Source organism: Tachysurus fulvidraco, chromosome 13 (genome assembly GCF_022655615.1).
Source record: "Tachysurus fulvidraco isolate hzauxx_2018 chromosome 13, HZAU_PFXX_2.0, whole genome shotgun sequence".
Taxonomy (NCBI): domain Eukaryota; kingdom Metazoa; phylum Chordata; class Actinopteri; order Siluriformes; family Bagridae; genus Tachysurus; species Tachysurus fulvidraco.
In genome coordinates, this window is record NC_062530.1 from 25,204,420 (window position 1) to 25,221,389 (window position 16,970).

Here is a 16,970-nt window from a genome sequence, read left to right on the forward strand (position 1 = left end):
GACTGTATTGTTCATCCACGAGTGGCAAAAACATTTAACTGTGAAATAGTTAATAAATTGAAGCCTTTCACCAAAATATGATTATAATGTATTATGTATAGTTGCTTAAACAACCAAACAAAATAAGGTTTAATAAAATTTAAGAAATTAAAAAAAATAATATTACCTTTTTTAAAGTCTTTTTGAGTGATATTCCCATACACATTAAAACATCTGAACTCTTTTCTGTGAGTCTGCCACATACATGGATTTGATTTCAAGAGTTCTAATGGTGCAAATGGCAAAGCATACAAATCCAATGCAAAAGCTAGCAGTGTTTAGAGGATCAATAAATGGCTTTAAACAGACATAGAAAACTTGAAACTCTACAAATAACAAGAACAAAAAAATGCCATAATTGCTTTAATTGAGTGTGCATTTGCGGGAAAAAATGTTTTACTTCAGAATTTGTAGTTATATCTTTTCACTTTATAAACTTAAAATACATTTAAATACAAATTTGGTCAGGAGCAGCCAAAGGTGGCTCAGGCATCTGTTTCGGATGCCTCCTGGACGCCTCCCTGGGGAGGTGTTCCGGACATGTCCAACTGGGAGGAGGCCCCGGGGAAGACCTAGGACATGCTGGAAGGACTATGTCTGGTTTGCCTGGGAACGCCTCGGTATTCCCCCGGGAGTCTAGGGAGAGGGAAGTCTGGGCGTCCCTGCTTAGACTGCTGCCCCCGCGACCCGTCCCCGGATAAGCGGTAGAAGATGGATGGATGGATGGATGGATAGATAAAATAAAAACTACATAAATGATCTTAAACTCACAAATAACCAGGAAGTGATGGATATACTGTAGGTCACAAATTTATTTGTGTGAATTCTTTGACATTACGAAGGTCTTGCCTCTTGGTCTTGTTTATCTTGGCTAACTTTGGTCTTGCCTTTCTTCACTCACTGTCTAGAATGTATACTAAAAAAAGCAACTTATGAACTCAAATGGCTTGAGCTTGATGTCTAAGGGCTTCTGGAAGACCTGCCTCACACATTCTTGCTTTGATAAAAAGATATACACTATTGTACTATTGCAAGTGATTTAGTATTCATTATTATATATGCTTGGGATACTGAGAAGTCACTGACCAGTCCATATCACATCATAAGTTATTCAAACTGTCTACAATTTGACAAGCAGCAATAATAGCTTATAAATCCCAGAAATAAATGGGAATTAGTGACAGACTCCAGACAACACAACTGGGAAACTGTCTTGATTTTATTTAGGTCTGTTGATGCTCCTTCTGATAAAATTACATCCCTTTCTGAAAGAGGGGGCATTTCCCTAAGTTAGTATTCATACTTCATGCTCCTGGCAGACTCAATAATATCATCAATAAATTGCAGAAACGACTGGATGTGTTTATTTTGCCTTGTATAAAGGAATGACTGAATACACTAACCAAGACCTGCTGGCTTGCAAAAATGGACTTAGTCAGTAACTATAATCAGGTCCTGGTTGCTGAGAGGGATAGGCCTGAATCCACCGTTTACACAACATTTAGCTTATTGAATGGAATTGAATTCAACTGAATTGAATTATTCAATTGTAAATGGATATCTTCTGGGTTTTTTTTTTCAACAGTTGATGAAATGGCTAGTGATCAGCAGTTACCATACCAATATTTTGGGATTTCTTTCAATGCTGTATTTGAGTGCATTCTGGGTCTTAGAATTCAGCTGAGGTTAGTCTATGTACTGTACATGTGCAGATCATGATTCTTTCATTAAACTATAACGTTCAGTGAAGCAAGAGAACTTGAATAGAAACTTGAAACCACCCTTAAGAAACTTCCCAGCCACCAGTGTCCAAAAGCAAAACAAGTTACACCAACCACGGAGGCCTGATTCTTTCAGATAAAAGCTGCTCAGATTTGAAAGTCACACCTCCTTTTTTTTGAGCAGCCCATAAGCGTAATTTTTCCATAGAGAATTTTCTTTAAATCTGTATAAATACCAGGAATCTTGATCAACCAGCCAAAACATCAGACCAGACATACGCCCTTGTTTTTTATCACTATTTTTAATCTGAATAGGTTTATGGAGTCTGTCTTTACTCTTTTGCACGTGGTAATGGCCATTATTAATTTTTCCAGAGCAAATGGGACTGCTTGTAGCCTACAAGGAGAGCCTGCAAACCCACAGATATGGAAAGACGGTGATATAATTGTTGGAGGGGCTTTCCCTTTTCATAGTAGTTGGGAGACCATTGACTTATCCTATGTGTTCAAGCCACCTCCAATGAAGTGCACGAGGTAAGCAAAATAGAAAAAAATATATAAATTAGTAGACAGTAAAATCAAGTCAAGCTGAAAAGTTATTTATGTAACTGCTTAAAAGTCTAATCTTTACATTGTTTCTCTTACCTTCCTAACCAGCCTTGATTTGAGAGCACTCCAGCTTTCCCAGACCTTGATATTTGCAGTAGAGGAGATAAATAACAGTTCTTCTTTACTGCCAGGTGTCTCTCTGGGATACAAGATCTATGATACATGTAGTTTTGCTGCACAGGGGATAAGAATGGCTATGGCACTTATAAATGGAAATGAGAACTCAATTTCAAATGAACCCTGTACAAAGCCAGCACAGGTCCAAGCTATAATAGGTGAAACATACTCATCAGTGTCTATGGCTATTGCGAACAGTATTGGACCATTCAGTGTTCCTATTGTAAGTATTTGTCGTTGCAAATAATCAAAAAGGTGAACAGAAATGTGCATCTGTCATTTTGACTATTTTTTTTGTTTAAACATGATGCACACAAATGACTCCTGTATGTGATTTTTTATTTTAGATCAGTCATTATGCCACTTGTGAGTGTCTCAGTGACAAAAGGAAATATCCCTCATTTTTGCGCACTATTCCCAGTGATTATTACCAGAGCAGAGCATTAGCAGAGCTGGTCAAGCACTTTGGCTGGACCTGGGTGGGAGCAATAAGAAGAGATGATGATTATGGTAACAATGGTATGGCTGCATTTACGGAAATTGCAGAGAAGTTAGGCATCTGCTTAGAATATTCCCTTCCATATTTTAGAACGTACTCAAAAGAAAGAGTGTTGAGAATCATTGACCAGATAAAAATCTCAACTTCTCGTGTGATTGTTGGATTCCTTGACACCTGGGATTTGGAGGATCTCTTGCATGTATTTTTTGAACACAATATCACTGGATATCAGTGGGTGGGAACAGAGGCCTGGATCTTTGACCCAGAGCTAGCCAGTTTGGACAAGCACAATATACTGCAAGGAGCTATAGGACTAGCAATCCCCAAAGCAAAGGTGACAGGTCTGCAGGATTTCATTCTTGATGTAAAACCACTGAAAACTGTAGGTAGTGCAATTTTTCCTGAATTCTGGAAGGCTTTGTTTGACTGTGAATACACAATGCAGAATGATTCAAGGGGCTTGCCAGTGTGCACAGGAGAAGAGAAGCTGTCTGAAGTTACAAACACATTCACTGATATGTCACTTATGCCCATTTTTAGTAATGTGTATAAAGGAGTTTATGCTATTGGCCATACGCTACACAACCTTCTTGGCTGCAATGAAACATGTCCTACAAAGGAACAGCCTGGTCCTGTCACAGTGAGTTAATAAACAATGCTTATTACAATAGACCAGGCATGTAGCATGTAAAATCTAATGTCCAATATGTCACATCTCTCTCTCTCTCTCTCTCTCTCTCTCTCTCTCTCTCTCTCTCTCTCTCTCTCTCTCTCTCTCTCTCTGTGTGTGTGTGTGTGTGTGTTTGTGTGTATTTTGTCAGTTTTTAAAACACCTCAGAAATGTATATTTCAAAACCAAAGAAGGAGAAGATGTTTATTTTGATAAAAATGGTGACCCTCCTGCAAAATATGAGATAATAAACTGGCAAACCAATGACAAAAATCAGTATGAATTTAGAACTGTTGGACTCTATGACCACACATTATCAAGTCATGAACAATTAGCAATAAACCTGACCTCTATCGTGTGGGCACAAAATGCCCTTCAGGTAAGTGAATGGAAAATTGTTTCTTTATCTTTATGACAGTCATTTGTTTGGAAAATATTTAATTATTAATATAATATATATATTTGAACTTATAGGTACCTGTATCTGTATGTAGTGCAAACTGCCCTCCTGGTACAAGGAAGGCTGTGCAGAAGGGAAAGCCTATATGTTGCTTTGATTGCATACCATGTGCCGATGGGGAGATCAGTAAAATGACAGGTATAATAATACCCAGAAAGAAAAAACTCAAAAAAATATTTTAGAATCATGTATTTCATGACATGTGATTCTTCAATAAGCTTTTGCATTGTCACTGAATCCTAGTGACTTTTTTCCCTGTGCATCTTATGTGTTGTTTATTGCCAGATTCGACTGAATGTGAACAATGCTCCCAAGATTACTGGTCAAATTCACAGAAAGATGAATGTGTAAAGAAGGAAGTTGAATATTTGTCTTATGAAGAAACGATGGGAATTTTGCTAACAGCTGTTTCTATTATTGGTGCTTTTATAACGATGGTAATATCAGTAATATTCTTTAGACATAAAAATACCCCAATAGTCAAAGCCAACAACTCTGAGCTGAGCTTCCTGCTGCTCTTCTCTCTGACTCTGTGTTTCCTCTGTTCACTTACTTTCATTGGTCAGCCCTCTCAGTGGTCCTGTATGCTGCGTCACACAGCGTTTGGGATCACCTTCGTCCTCTGCATCTCCTGTGTTCTGGGAAAAACAGTAGTGGTGTTAATGGCCTTCAGGGCTACACTTCCAGGAAGTAATGCCATGAAATGGTTTGGGCCTCCACAACAGAGACTCAGTGTACTCACCTTCACTTTCATACAGATTCTTATTTGTGTGCTTTGGATATCAATATCCCCTCCTTTCCCCTTTAAAAATCTAAAGACCTACAAAGAAAAAATAATTCTAGAATGTAATCTGGGTTCTATCATAGGTTTCTGGGCCGTTCTTGGTTATATAGGATTTTTGGCTCTTTTGTGTTTTATCTTGGCTTTTCTGGCCCGGAAGCTGCCTGACAATTTCAATGAAGCCAAATTCATCACATTCAGCATGCTGATATTCTGTGCAGTTTGGATCACATTTATTCCTGCTTATGTCAGCTCTCCAGGAAAATTCACTGTAGCTGTAGAGATATTTGCCATTTTAGCATCAAGCTTTGGGTTACTGTTTTGTATATTTCTTCCAAAGTGTTATATCATCATAATGAAACCAGAAAAGAATACCAAAAAGCAAATGATGAGTAAAGCACCTGTGAAGTGAACTAATAACCTAATTATCAATAAAAAGCTCAGGTTCTGCTTGTAATGGGTAATTCAATTATTTAAAAAAAAAAAAAAAGAATTTAAATTATTGTGTCTTTAAGCTTCCTTGTATTTGTAGTTTATTGCTAAACTTTAGATTGCAGCTGTCATAGATTATTCTTGTTGATATCAAATTATTTGTGATAAGAAAACAATTAAAAAAAGTTACTATATTGTAATGCAGTCTTAGTAAATCTTTCATACCAACAATGTCATTTTTTTTTTGGATTTCAGTTAAGTTAATCATTTTCTTTTTGTGTTCTACAAATTATGGAGTTTGTGCATAGTGAGGGCTGCTTTGTATGGATGATAGGTGTCTCAGAAGCTGGCTGATTATTTTAAGGAAACTAAAATTTGTCTAAATTATTATGCCCACAGGCCTTCTTATGCCAGCACAAATATTTTTAAAAAATCAGCAATTATATGGAATTCAGCACAGGCAATTTAATGCAGGTGTGTATTGGATTGTGCCACAATTTTGTTGACTAGTATGAAAGACAAATTAAAATTCACATTTATTTGTATAACGCTTTTAACAATGGAAAATTGTCTCCATGCAGCTTTACAGAACATAACCAAAAACCAAAAAGTGTGTGATTATAATATACCATCCAACAATTGGCCCAAGCCCCAAATCCCAAGTCCATGTGGAAATCTTAATGGAGAGCCAATAGTGTGAGGTTTTATAAGAAACCAAGGTCAGTGGGCTCCTTCCAACTGCCCAATGACTGCATCAATGAGTTAATGGCAAGAGTCACATCCCATACCAACAACATTTAACACTTGTACACTAAATAAATACAGGCCATTAATGAATACATTTCAGTACATTATGGGGGCGCTTAAACAGATACATACTGTATGTGCAATCTACCTCTTCCACATCTGTGGGCTTTTTCTTTGTGAAACATGAAATGCCATGCATCAATTATTGTGTTCTGAATCAAGTAATATTCAAGTACTGTTATTCACTGTCCGCAGTCCCTACAGCTCTAACAATTCCAGAGGTAAAATTCTTCACTAAATTTGAACCATTGAAGCACCTATAACCTATTGAGTATTTGTGAAGGGGATGAGTAGAATACAGCATTCAGAACTTCTTTTGGTTTCCTGGGGTGCATCACTGGGGCATTTTGTATTAGTATGAAAAGACTCTTGACTTGTTGGTGCCACATTCCAGCTTGGGACAGATGCAGTCTGCACTATTGCTGGTCTGTGCCTAAAGTTTATTATTTTTAGCTCAAAAACCTTGAGTTATTGGGACAAATAGGGGGTATGCTGGTATCCACTGGTATGATGCCCCCTGAGTACATGACTGCCCATTTGGAGCTCATGTACAGTAAGACCAATAGATCATATGTTGAAATTTGAAAGTACTACATTTTGCTGTTTTAGATGCAGTTCTACAATTAACAATTTAATACACTCTGGGATGTGTATGATTCCTGGTCAACCGCATGCTAGGAAAAGGATTCCTGCAATGATAGCACAAATCCTTTGAGAAAAGGCACCTGAAGGACTACTAGACAATAGATTATTTGGCCCGAACTTTAAAACACCTCCCATCACCCGGGTAATTGATCTTGTTCTGGGGTTGCAAGAGACAAAACAATTCAGGAATTTCCTTTGTAGAATTAGCCATTTCTGAAAGTATAATGCAGCAAAGGTCTCTATCAAATTTGGCAGAATTTGAAAGAGAGCAATAGAAGAAGATTCCAGAATCAGAAAATAGGCTTGTCATACACAAGATGACTTAAGGCTCCAAAAGCTGATAAATGCGTTTCAGAATCGTAAAATAAAATCCTAAACAGTATCTTTATATTATAAAAAAATTTGCACAATAAAATAATGAAGTTAATGTATGCCTGCATGTAAGCAGAGCAAATCAATAAGATAATGCAATTGTAAAGCATACACCCAAGAGTCTCATCAATTTGGGAGTCAAAGAGATATATAAAATCCCAAACAACTGATCATGGTGTTTAGGGAATGATGAGGATGAGGTTCCTGCACACGTGGCTTTTATTCACTCAGGTGAGAGCAACTGATCCTCCTTGCAGCTTACTAGGCCTGCACAATCCTCCTCAACTCACCAAAGATGGGGATGTAATGATTGGTGGTATCTTTTCTGTTCACATCAAATGGGACCAGATAACACATGTCTTTACATCTGGGCCCCAGCAACCAGACTGCATAAGGTGAGGGGACAATAGGGGAATTTTAATTTGGTTGAATTTGACAAGTGAAATAAAAAAAATTGATTAAGATATTTTTATTTTAAGAAAGTCAGAAACATTTAATGATTTTTATTACAGCAGATGTAAATCTGTCACTGTATTACAGCTTATGTGCTTTGGTTTTCTTGTTCCTGTAGTTTGAGCCTCCGTGAATTTCAAAGTGCACAAACAATGGTATTTGCTATTGAAGAAATCAACAACAGAACTGATATACTTCCTGGAGTCAAATTGGGTTACAGAATCTATGATTCCTGTGGGTCAATAGAAATGACCACAAGAGCCTCCTTATCCTTAGTTAATGGAAATGGGAAAAATATATCTGTAAATACTTGCTCCAAACCTGATACAGTGCAAGCAATAATAGGACAAACATCCTCCAGCCCGTCTATTGCCATTTCTGCTACTGTGGGACCTTTGCACATACCTGTGGTGAGACCTATTTCTTTTTAAGAAAGAGCCTTGCATTTAAATGTGAATTATGAAAATGTCTAAAAATGAATGCTAAATACAAAGTAAATAATATGTTCTTGAAATATTTGTATTGCAGGTCAGTCACTTTGCAACATGTGCATGCTTAAGTGACAAAAAGAAATATCCATCTTTCTTCAGAACTGTTTCTAGTGATTATTACCAGAGCAGAGCTTTAGCTAAGCTGGTCAGGCATTTTGGATGGACATGGGTAGGGGCTGTATGCAGTGATAATGACTATGGAAACAATGGCTTAAACGAATTCATTATTGCAGCCAAAGAAGAGGGAATCTGTGTTGAGTATTCGAAGCCATTCTTTAGGACAGATCCCAGAGAAAAAATTCTGAAACTAGTTGAGATTATCAAGGCTTCAACCTCCAAAGTTATAGTAGCTTTTGTCTCATATTCTGACGTTGGAGTTCTTTTTAAGGAAATGGCCTTACAAAACATGACTGGGTTTCAGTGGATTGGAAGTGAGTCCTGGATCTCTGATATGAACACAGCCAATGCTGAATGGCAACATATTCTGAAAGGATCAATGGGTTTTGCTATCCCAAAAGCTGAAATCAACGGCCTACGAGAATTCCTGACCAATCTTAATCCAGGTTCTGGTGTGGCTCTTTACCAGGAGGTGTGGGAAACAATATTTGATTGCAAATTTTCCACACAAAACAATGTTGATATGAAACAGATGTGCAAAGGCAATGAAAATCTTAATCAGGTCCAAAATCATTACACAGATGTTTCAGAGCTACGAATTGCAAATAATGTATATAAAGCAGTGTATGCTGTGGCTTATGCCCTGCATAGCAGATATAGCTGTTCTAAGAGGAACAGTGAAAAAGAGGGTCCTGTTGCATGTGCAAATATAACAGATAATAAACCATGGCAGGTAAGTGTAACAGTATACTGTATGATGTATGATAAAAAAAAAATTATTATGTTTGTCATTGAAGAGTTTGCATTGTTTGATTTAGGTACTCAATGAGTTAAAGAAACTCCATTTCACCTCTACAACTGGAGAAGATGTATATTTTGATGAGAATGGAGACCCAGCAGCGAGGTATGAACTGCTGAACTGGCAACTGGGAAAAGACAGTAAAATAGTGTTTGTTAAAGTCGGCTTCTATGATGCCTCTCTGAATGCTGACCTTCAACTGTCATTTAATAATATCAGTATAGTCTGGGCCCATAACAAACCTCAGGTAAATGACGATATCTACGTGAACAGATAATATGTATAATACATGTTTTAGCAAAATATAAATAAATAAAAAATAAATACATCAAATGATTATGTTCAGGTGCCAGTCTCTGTGTGTAGTCCAAGTTGTCGCCCAGGCACCCGTAAGGCTGTACAGAAAGGAAGGCCAATCTGCTGCTTTGACTGTATACCATGTGCAGAAGGAGAATTTAGTAATATAACAGGTATAATGAATAAATGTTAATAATGAATAATGGTTAACCTTCATGTCACACAGAAACAGCAGGAATATTTAAAGATTTTATCACTATGGTTAATAGATATAGAAATTGCACTTACTTAAATTGCTAAATTGCTATCCCTTTTTCTAACCTTTTATATAGATTCTATATCTTGCATCAAGTGCCCTCCTGAACTGTGGTCTAATGGCATGAAAGATACCTGTGTCTTGAAGTTGGTGGAATTCCTGTCATTTGAGGAGTTAATGGGAATCATTCTTGTATCATTTTCTTTGTTAGGAGCTTTGTTCACAATCTGTATTGCTGTAATTTTTTTTAAACACAAGGATACACCAATTGTTAGAGCAAATAATTCTGAGCTGAGCTTTTTGCTGCTCTTTTCTCTGACTCTGTGTTTCCTATGTTCACTTACATTCATTGGTCAGCCCTCTGAGTGGTCCTGTATGCTGCGTCACACAGTGTTTGGGATCACCTTTGTCCTCTGTATCTCCTGTGTTCTGGGGAAAACTGTAGTGGTGTTAATGGCCTTCAGGGCTACACTTCCAGGCAGTAATATCATGAAATGGTTTGGGCCTCTACAGCAGAGACTCAGTGTACTTGCCTTCACTCTTGTACAGGTCATTATTTGTGTACTTTGGTTAACAATATATCCTCCTTTTCCCTACAAAAATATGAACTACTACAAGGAAAAGGTTATATTAGAATGTCATGTAGGCTCAGTTATAGGTTTCTGGGCTGTTCTGGGTTATATAGGATTTTTGGCACTTTTATGTTTTATCTTGGCTTTTCTGGCCCGGAAGTTGCCTGACAATTTCAATGAAGCCAAATTCATCACATTCAGCATGCTTATATTCTGTGCAGTTTGGATCACATTTATTCCTGCTTATGTCAGCTCTCCTGGAAAATTTACTGTAGCTGTAGAGATATTTGCTATTTTAGCATCAAGCTTTGGCTTATTATTCTGCATATTTGTTCCAAAGTGCTATATAATCGTAATGAAACCAGAAAAAAACACTAAAAAGCAAATGATGGGGAAAACACCTACTCGGTAATTGACCAAGTTGATATTATTTATGTTATGTCATAAAGTTATGTTATTTTTTTTAGCACAAATTGTACCCAAATTGCAATTTGCAAGTGCACTGTCAAAGACATCATCAATAAAAGTAACTGTGCACATGCAGCATAAGGGATTGGTTTTGTAAAACATTGTCTATAAGGGCCCTGCATAATTTACTCTAACCTAACATTACACATGTATGTACCCTATACCAGATGAATCCAGTTATATATGAGAGCAAATGGATACGAATAAACAAACAAATAATGAATAAATAAAAGTATTCCCAGTTCTGTTTGGGTCTATTTCTGTATATTCTTCTTCCATGTAAGATCCCTTTATTGCATGTAACAGAAAATAAACATGTGGTAAACATTTACAGCATTTGGCAAACCTTTTGACATTTATGGTATTTGGCATATTCGGCATACATTCATCTCATTTATTCAACTGAGGATTAAGGGTCTTGCTCAAGGTCGCAGCAGTGGACACTTGGTGTACCTGGGGTTCAGACTCATGACCTTCAATCAGTAAATCTTAAGTGAATTCTCAAGTGGATATTTTAAAACACAGATGAAATAAACCAGTGCCACAAACATGTAAAAACATGTCACATTACTGTTTATTATTGTTATTGCAGGATAGGTTTTCCCTCATGTGTGGCAGGTGCTGGTGTCTATTTGCTCTGAGAGCTGTCCCTCAGGTACCACAAAGTCTGTTGTTAATAGAAGACTCTTCTATTATGACTGCACTTCAGGTCTACCAGGAGCAATTACCAACAAATGCTCCTCCTGCTAATTTTATACAACCAACTGATAAATGATACAGTGCAAATAAATCACATCAACATACATTTTATATTGAGCCCTATTTGAATATGTATTGAACATTGACCCCAGAAGTGGACTTATGGACATATAGCCATCCATCCTCTGGACTCACAGCCATGTCTTGACATGAATACAATTGTCATGTTGTTGGCACTGAAATTTGTTCTCAATTTAAATTCAGGCCTACATTGTATTATCTGACCAATTTACAAATCTGACTGCCACTGACACATCATGGTACATCAACATGACAGCAAAATTTACTTATCCATGTGTATTCTTATATTGTACCACAACCATAAACCACAGAGAGAGCCTTATTTTCATTTAAAACTGGTGGTCTAATCAAGATAAAGGGAATTATAGTTATCCCAAATACCAATTTATTGTGCCACAAAATGTGCAGGCTTTGTTTAGACTGTTCTCAGTCTGAAAGGCCTCTAAAAAATTAACAACTACAAAAAGAATCCACATTGCTTTATGCCCCATACCCAACCTGTCTGACCAGCTGACCAGTTATATGGGTGATTTTTAAAATAATGGTCCACTAATCCAGCTGCTGGACTCATCACTCACATCTCTCTCCCCATACAGGCTCCAGAACTGCTGCCATAACTCATTGCCATAGATGAAGCTGCAAATGTTTTATAAATCAAAATATCAGGAAAGTTGCAAATCCAAATCTTGTCCAGCCTTCTCACTCAAGCATTGTGCAGGGCAACAAGCAACAGTTTTATTTTAGTCTATAAAACTGTTCACTTTTCTACCTGCTTCAAAGCCACCAACATCAATCCAGTCCCAATGAAACCTTAAATCTTTTACGTACAGTACATTATTACAGGCCGGTCACATATCTTGTAATGAACACTCATTTTCACAAATGCTGCCAAATATTTCCTAAATTCACTGCAGTTTACATACATGGCTAACAGGGAAGATGAAGAGGTACTAAATATGAAATATAGGCCTACTACTGTACATATTTTATCTGCCAGCATTTCCACAACTCTGGCACAAATATGAAAATCCTCTTTGTTGATTCAGCATAAACTACCATCATCCCACAGCTGCTGGACATGAATCTCACACACTTCATCTGCAAATGGACCATAGAATTTTTCATATGCCAATTTGAAACTAGATATAAGGTGTAAGATACTCTGCAGTGGTCCACTTCAGGATTGTTTTCCCTCTATATACCAAGGTCTGTACCTGTAAAGGCTCATCAATCAAACTCAGATGACACCACATTTATAGGCCTCATATCCAATGAGAATGAGACTAAATATGGATGCAAAGATTAGCATGTGACCTGGAGCAAGGACAAAAATTTGGATCTGAAGGAACACCTGAAAAGGTTTAGAGGTACAAGCACTTGTTAACATGTTTGCATCATGCATATCCTGCAGATTATAATTGTGCAACTACCACATTTCAAACATGTTCTATCAGTGACTGGGAAGGCCTCTGAAAAACATGAATCTCATCGTCATGTTCATGAAAGCAGTTTGAGACTCCTTTTGTTTTGTGATATGGTGCATTATCATGCTGGAAGTAGCCAACAGAAGATGGGAAAATAGTGGAAATGAAAGAATAAACACGGTCAGCAACAATACACAAATAGTCTATGACAACTGAGCAATGATTGATTGGTATTAACAGACCCAAGGTGTGTCAAGAAAACATTCTCCTAAATGAATATGTTTTTTTTTCATTATTTCATCATTCTGAGTAAATTCTAGACACTGTGTGTGAAAATCCCTGGAGATCAGCAGTTACTCAAAAGTACACAAGTGCCTGGTCAATTTGGTAGTCAAAGGTTTATAAAAGCCCAAACATAAGAAAGGGGATTAGGAAGGCATGAGGATGAGGTTCTTGCACACGTGGCTTTTATTCACTCAGGTGAGAGCAGCTGATCCTCCCTGCAGCTTACTAGGCCTGCACAACCCTCCTGAACTCAGCAAAGATGGAGATGTACTGATTGGTGGTATCTTCTCTTTCCACAGCAAGGTGGACCAGAGAACACAAATGTTTACATCTGGCCCACAGCAACCAAAATGCATAAGGTAAGAAGACATTAAGGGACATTGAATTTGTTGAAGATCTAATCATTTTATTTATAACACTTATAAAACATATTACTTTTCATTTATAAAATAAAAAATTGTTTGTTTTTTAGTGCTTGTAGTGCTCACTGAAAATGCATTTGCGTTTGTTTTTTCATTGCTCCTGTAGTTTAAGTCTCCGTGAAGTTCAAAGTGCACAAACGATGGTATTTGCCATTGAGGAAATCAACAACAGAACTGATCTTCTACCTGGGCTTAAATTGGGATATAGAATCTATGATTCATGTGGATCAGTAGAAATGACTACACGAGCCTCCTTGTCTTTAGTCAATGGAAATGGAAAAAATGGATCTGTAGTGTCTTGCTCCAAAACTGATACAGTTCAAGCAATTATAGGACAAACATCATCCAGCTCTACTATTGCTATTGCTGCAACTGTGGGACCTTTGAACATACCTGTTGTAAGGCTTCATCTTTTTTTGTGTATAAACAACTTTAAAAAAAATACATACAAAATAACAAGAAGCATCTTCTATATTTTTATTAAAATAATGGAATATAAGTACATAGTAAATTACATGTCTTTTTTTTTTTTTTCAAATCTTGCAGGTCAGTCACTTTGCGACATGTGCATGTCTAAGCGATAGGAAAAAATATCCATCTTTTTTCAGAACTGTTCCCAGTGATTATTACCAGAGCAGAGCTTTAGCAAAACTGGTCAAGCATTTTGGTTGGACATGGGTGGGAGCTGTATGCAGTGACAGTGACTATGGAAACAATGGCATAAATGAATTTATCATCGCAGCCAAAGAAATGGGAATCTGTGTTGAGTATTCCAAGGCATTCTATAGGACAGATCCAAGAGAGAAAATGTTGAAAATAGTTGAGATCATCAAGGCCTCAACCTCCAAAGTGATTGTAGCTTTTGTCTCATATTCTGACCTTGGAGTTCTTATAAAGGAAATGGCCTTACAGAACATGACTGGGTTTCAGTGGATTGGAAGTGAGTCCTGGATTTCTGATGTGAATCCAGCCAATGTTCAATGGCAACATATCCTGAAAGGATCCGTGGGTTTTGCTATCCCAAAAGCACAACTCAAAGGCCTAGGGCCATTTCTGACTAAGATTAATCCCATTTCTGATGCAGCATTTTACACTGAGTTATGGGAGACAATATTTGATTGTAAATTTCCCACACAAGGCAATGTTGAGATAAAACAAACATGCAAGGGCAATGAAAGTCTCAGTCAAGTACAAAACATTTATACAGACGTTTCAGAGTTACGACTCGCAAATAATGTTTACAAGGCCGTGTATGCTGTGGCACATGCACTGCATAACAAATATGGCTTTTATAAGTTAAAGAGTAGACAAGAAGGTCCTACTGCCTGTGTAAACATAACAGATAATAAGCCATGGCAAGTGAGTGTAATAGTATACTCTCATGAAAGACATTTACTTATATACTTGTTTACTTATATATATACAGTATATACACATGAAGTGATTGTTTTTCACTGCTTGACATAGGTAGTCAATGAGCTGCAGAAAATTCATTTCAACACTACAACAGGAGAGGATGTATTTTTTGATGAAAATGGAGATCCAGCAGCAAGATATGAACTACTGAATTGGCAACAAGGAAAAGATGGTAACATGATGTATGTTAAAGTGGGTTTCTATGATGGCTCTTTGCAAACACATCTTCAGCTGTCATTTAACAACATAAGTATATCTTGGGCACACAACAAACCACAGGTAAATACCTAAATAAACAAGCAATTATAAGCCATATAGTAGACAAGTATGAATGAATATATACAGTAAAATTGTTTTGCAGGTGCCAGTCTCTGTATGTAGTCCAAGTTGTCCCCCAGGCACCAGGAAGGCTGTACAGAAAGGAAGGCCAATCTGCTGCTTTGACTGTATACCATGTGCAGAGGGAGAAATCAGCAATATTACAGGTATAACAGGTTTATTAGACAAAATAGAACTGCAAGAACATCAATTGCTATTATTTATTAATATTTATTTTTTCCTTTCTTTAGATTCTATATCTTGCATCAAGTGCCCTCCTGAACTGTGGTCGAATGACAAGAAAGATACCTGTGTCTTGAAGTTGGTGGAATTCCTGTCATTTGAGGAGTTAATGGGAATCATTCTTGTATCATTTTCTTTGTTAGGAGCTTTGCTCACAATCTGTATTGCTGTAATTTTCTTTAAACACAAGGACACGCCAATTGTTAGAGCAAATAATTCTGAACTGAGCTTCTTGCTGCTCTTCTCTCTGACTCTGTGTTTTCTCTGTTCACTTACATTCATTGCTGAGCCATCTAAATGGTCTTGTATGCTGCGCCACACAGCGTTTGGGATCACCTTTGTCCTCTGTATCTCCTGTGTTCTGGGGAAAACTGTAGTGGTGTTAATGGCCTTCAGGGCTACACTTCCAGGCAGTAATGTCATGAAATGGTTTGGGCCTCTACAGCAGAGACTCAGTGTACTTGCCTTCACTCTTGTACAGGTCATTATTTGTGTACTTTGGTTAACGTTATCTCCTCCTTTTCCATACAAAAATATGAACTACTACAAGGAAAAGATTATATTAGAATGTCATTTAGGCTCAGTTATAGGTTTCTGGGCTGTACTGGGTTATATAGGACTTTTAGCTCTTTTATGTTTTATCTTGGCTTTTCTGGCCCGGAAGTTGCCTGACAATTTCAATGAAGCCAAATTCATCACATTCAGCATGCTCATATTCTGTGCAGTTTGGATCACATTTATTCCTGCTTATGTCAGCTCTCCTGGAAAATTCATTGTAGCTGTAGAGATATTTGCCATTTTAGCATCAAGCTTTGGTTTATTATTCTGCATATTTGTTCCAAAGTGTTATATAATTATAATGAAACCAGAAAAGAATACAAAAAAGCAGATGATGGGCAAAGCAAATGCCAAATGATTGAATTTTCTACATTTAATTTAAATGATGTAGTCTATGCTATATGATTCTATTTGATTGACAACCAGGTGTATTTTCACATGTCCTTTGAAACAGCTTTCCTTGCAAAATTTCCGTTGTCTTTATATGATGAGGACAAACATTGGGACAAACAAATGCACTGTCACAGGCCTAGCATCTAGGCCTAGTATCTGTTAAGTATCTATTAAGTAGACTTTAACAATACCATACAACATATAAATACAAATTCAAACACAGCGACCTTCCAATTTAGCTGTAGTATGTTCAAAAAGTTAATGTTATCTAACACATATCTGAAGTTATTATATACTGATAATGTTTGGCCATTATCAAAATTGATAATTGAGTATTTTAACAAAGTCATTTGGGCTTGAGACAAAAAAGTTTTCAATTTCAGATCTGACCCAAGATTCCCAAGTGGATGTTTAACACTCAGGTGACTTATAGTTTCCCAAACATGTGCAATCATGTCACATTACAGGTTATTATTGTTATTGTAAGAATAATTTCCCTCGTGTGTGGCAGGTGCTACTGTCTGTT

The 16,970-nt window shown here is 37.1% G+C and overlaps 2 protein-coding genes across 2 annotated transcripts; both read left to right on the forward strand.

The window, feature by feature from the left end:
• Window positions 1-2,079: 2,079 nt before the first annotated feature.
• Window positions 2,080-10,549, forward strand: LOC113652556. Its single transcript, XM_047822814.1, has 12 exons — window positions 2,080-2,294; window positions 2,418-2,709; window positions 2,834-3,625; window positions 3,807-4,034; window positions 4,130-4,253; window positions 4,401-5,304; window positions 7,410-7,547; window positions 7,724-8,015; window positions 8,134-8,946; window positions 9,032-9,259; window positions 9,359-9,482; window positions 9,642-10,549. Exons 1-12 carry the CDS (start codon window positions 2,080-2,082, stop codon window positions 10,547-10,549), a joined length of 5,058 nt encoding a protein of 1,685 aa, XP_047678770.1.
• A 2,794-nt stretch (window positions 10,550-13,343) lies between these two features.
• On the forward strand, window positions 13,344-16,409 carry LOC113652653 (extracellular calcium-sensing receptor-like). Its single transcript, XM_047822554.1, has 6 exons — window positions 13,344-13,453; window positions 13,623-13,914; window positions 14,063-14,845; window positions 14,984-15,211; window positions 15,294-15,417; window positions 15,502-16,409. The coding sequence occupies exons 1-6, from the start codon at window positions 13,416-13,418 to the stop codon at window positions 16,407-16,409; spliced, it is 2,373 nt and encodes a 790-aa protein (XP_047678510.1). The 5' UTR covers window positions 13,344-13,415.
• The last annotated feature ends 561 nt before the right edge of the window (window positions 16,410-16,970 follow it).

Bases quoted from the DNA above. Each gene is read 5' to 3' on its own strand.
- LOC113652556 (XM_047822814.1), top strand. From the start codon at position 2,080: ATGGAGTCTGTCTTTACTCTTTTGCACGTGGTAATGGCCATTATTAAT. The intron at 4,035-4,129 runs GTAAGTGAATGG...TTGAACTTATAG, and splicing joins GGGCACAAAATGCCCTTCAG to GTACCTGTATCTGTATGTAG. The intron at 9,483-9,641 runs GTATAATGAATA...CCTTTTATATAG, and splicing joins AGAATTTAGTAATATAACAG to ATTCTATATCTTGCATCAAG.
- LOC113652653 (XM_047822554.1), top strand. From the start codon at position 13,416: ATGTTTACATCTGGCCCACAGCAACCAAAATGCATAAG. The intron at 13,915-14,062 runs GTAAGGCTTCAT...CAAATCTTGCAG, and splicing joins GACCTTTGAACATACCTGTT to GTCAGTCACTTTGCGACATG. The intron at 15,418-15,501 runs GTATAACAGGTT...TCCTTTCTTTAG, and splicing joins AGAAATCAGCAATATTACAG to ATTCTATATCTTGCATCAAG.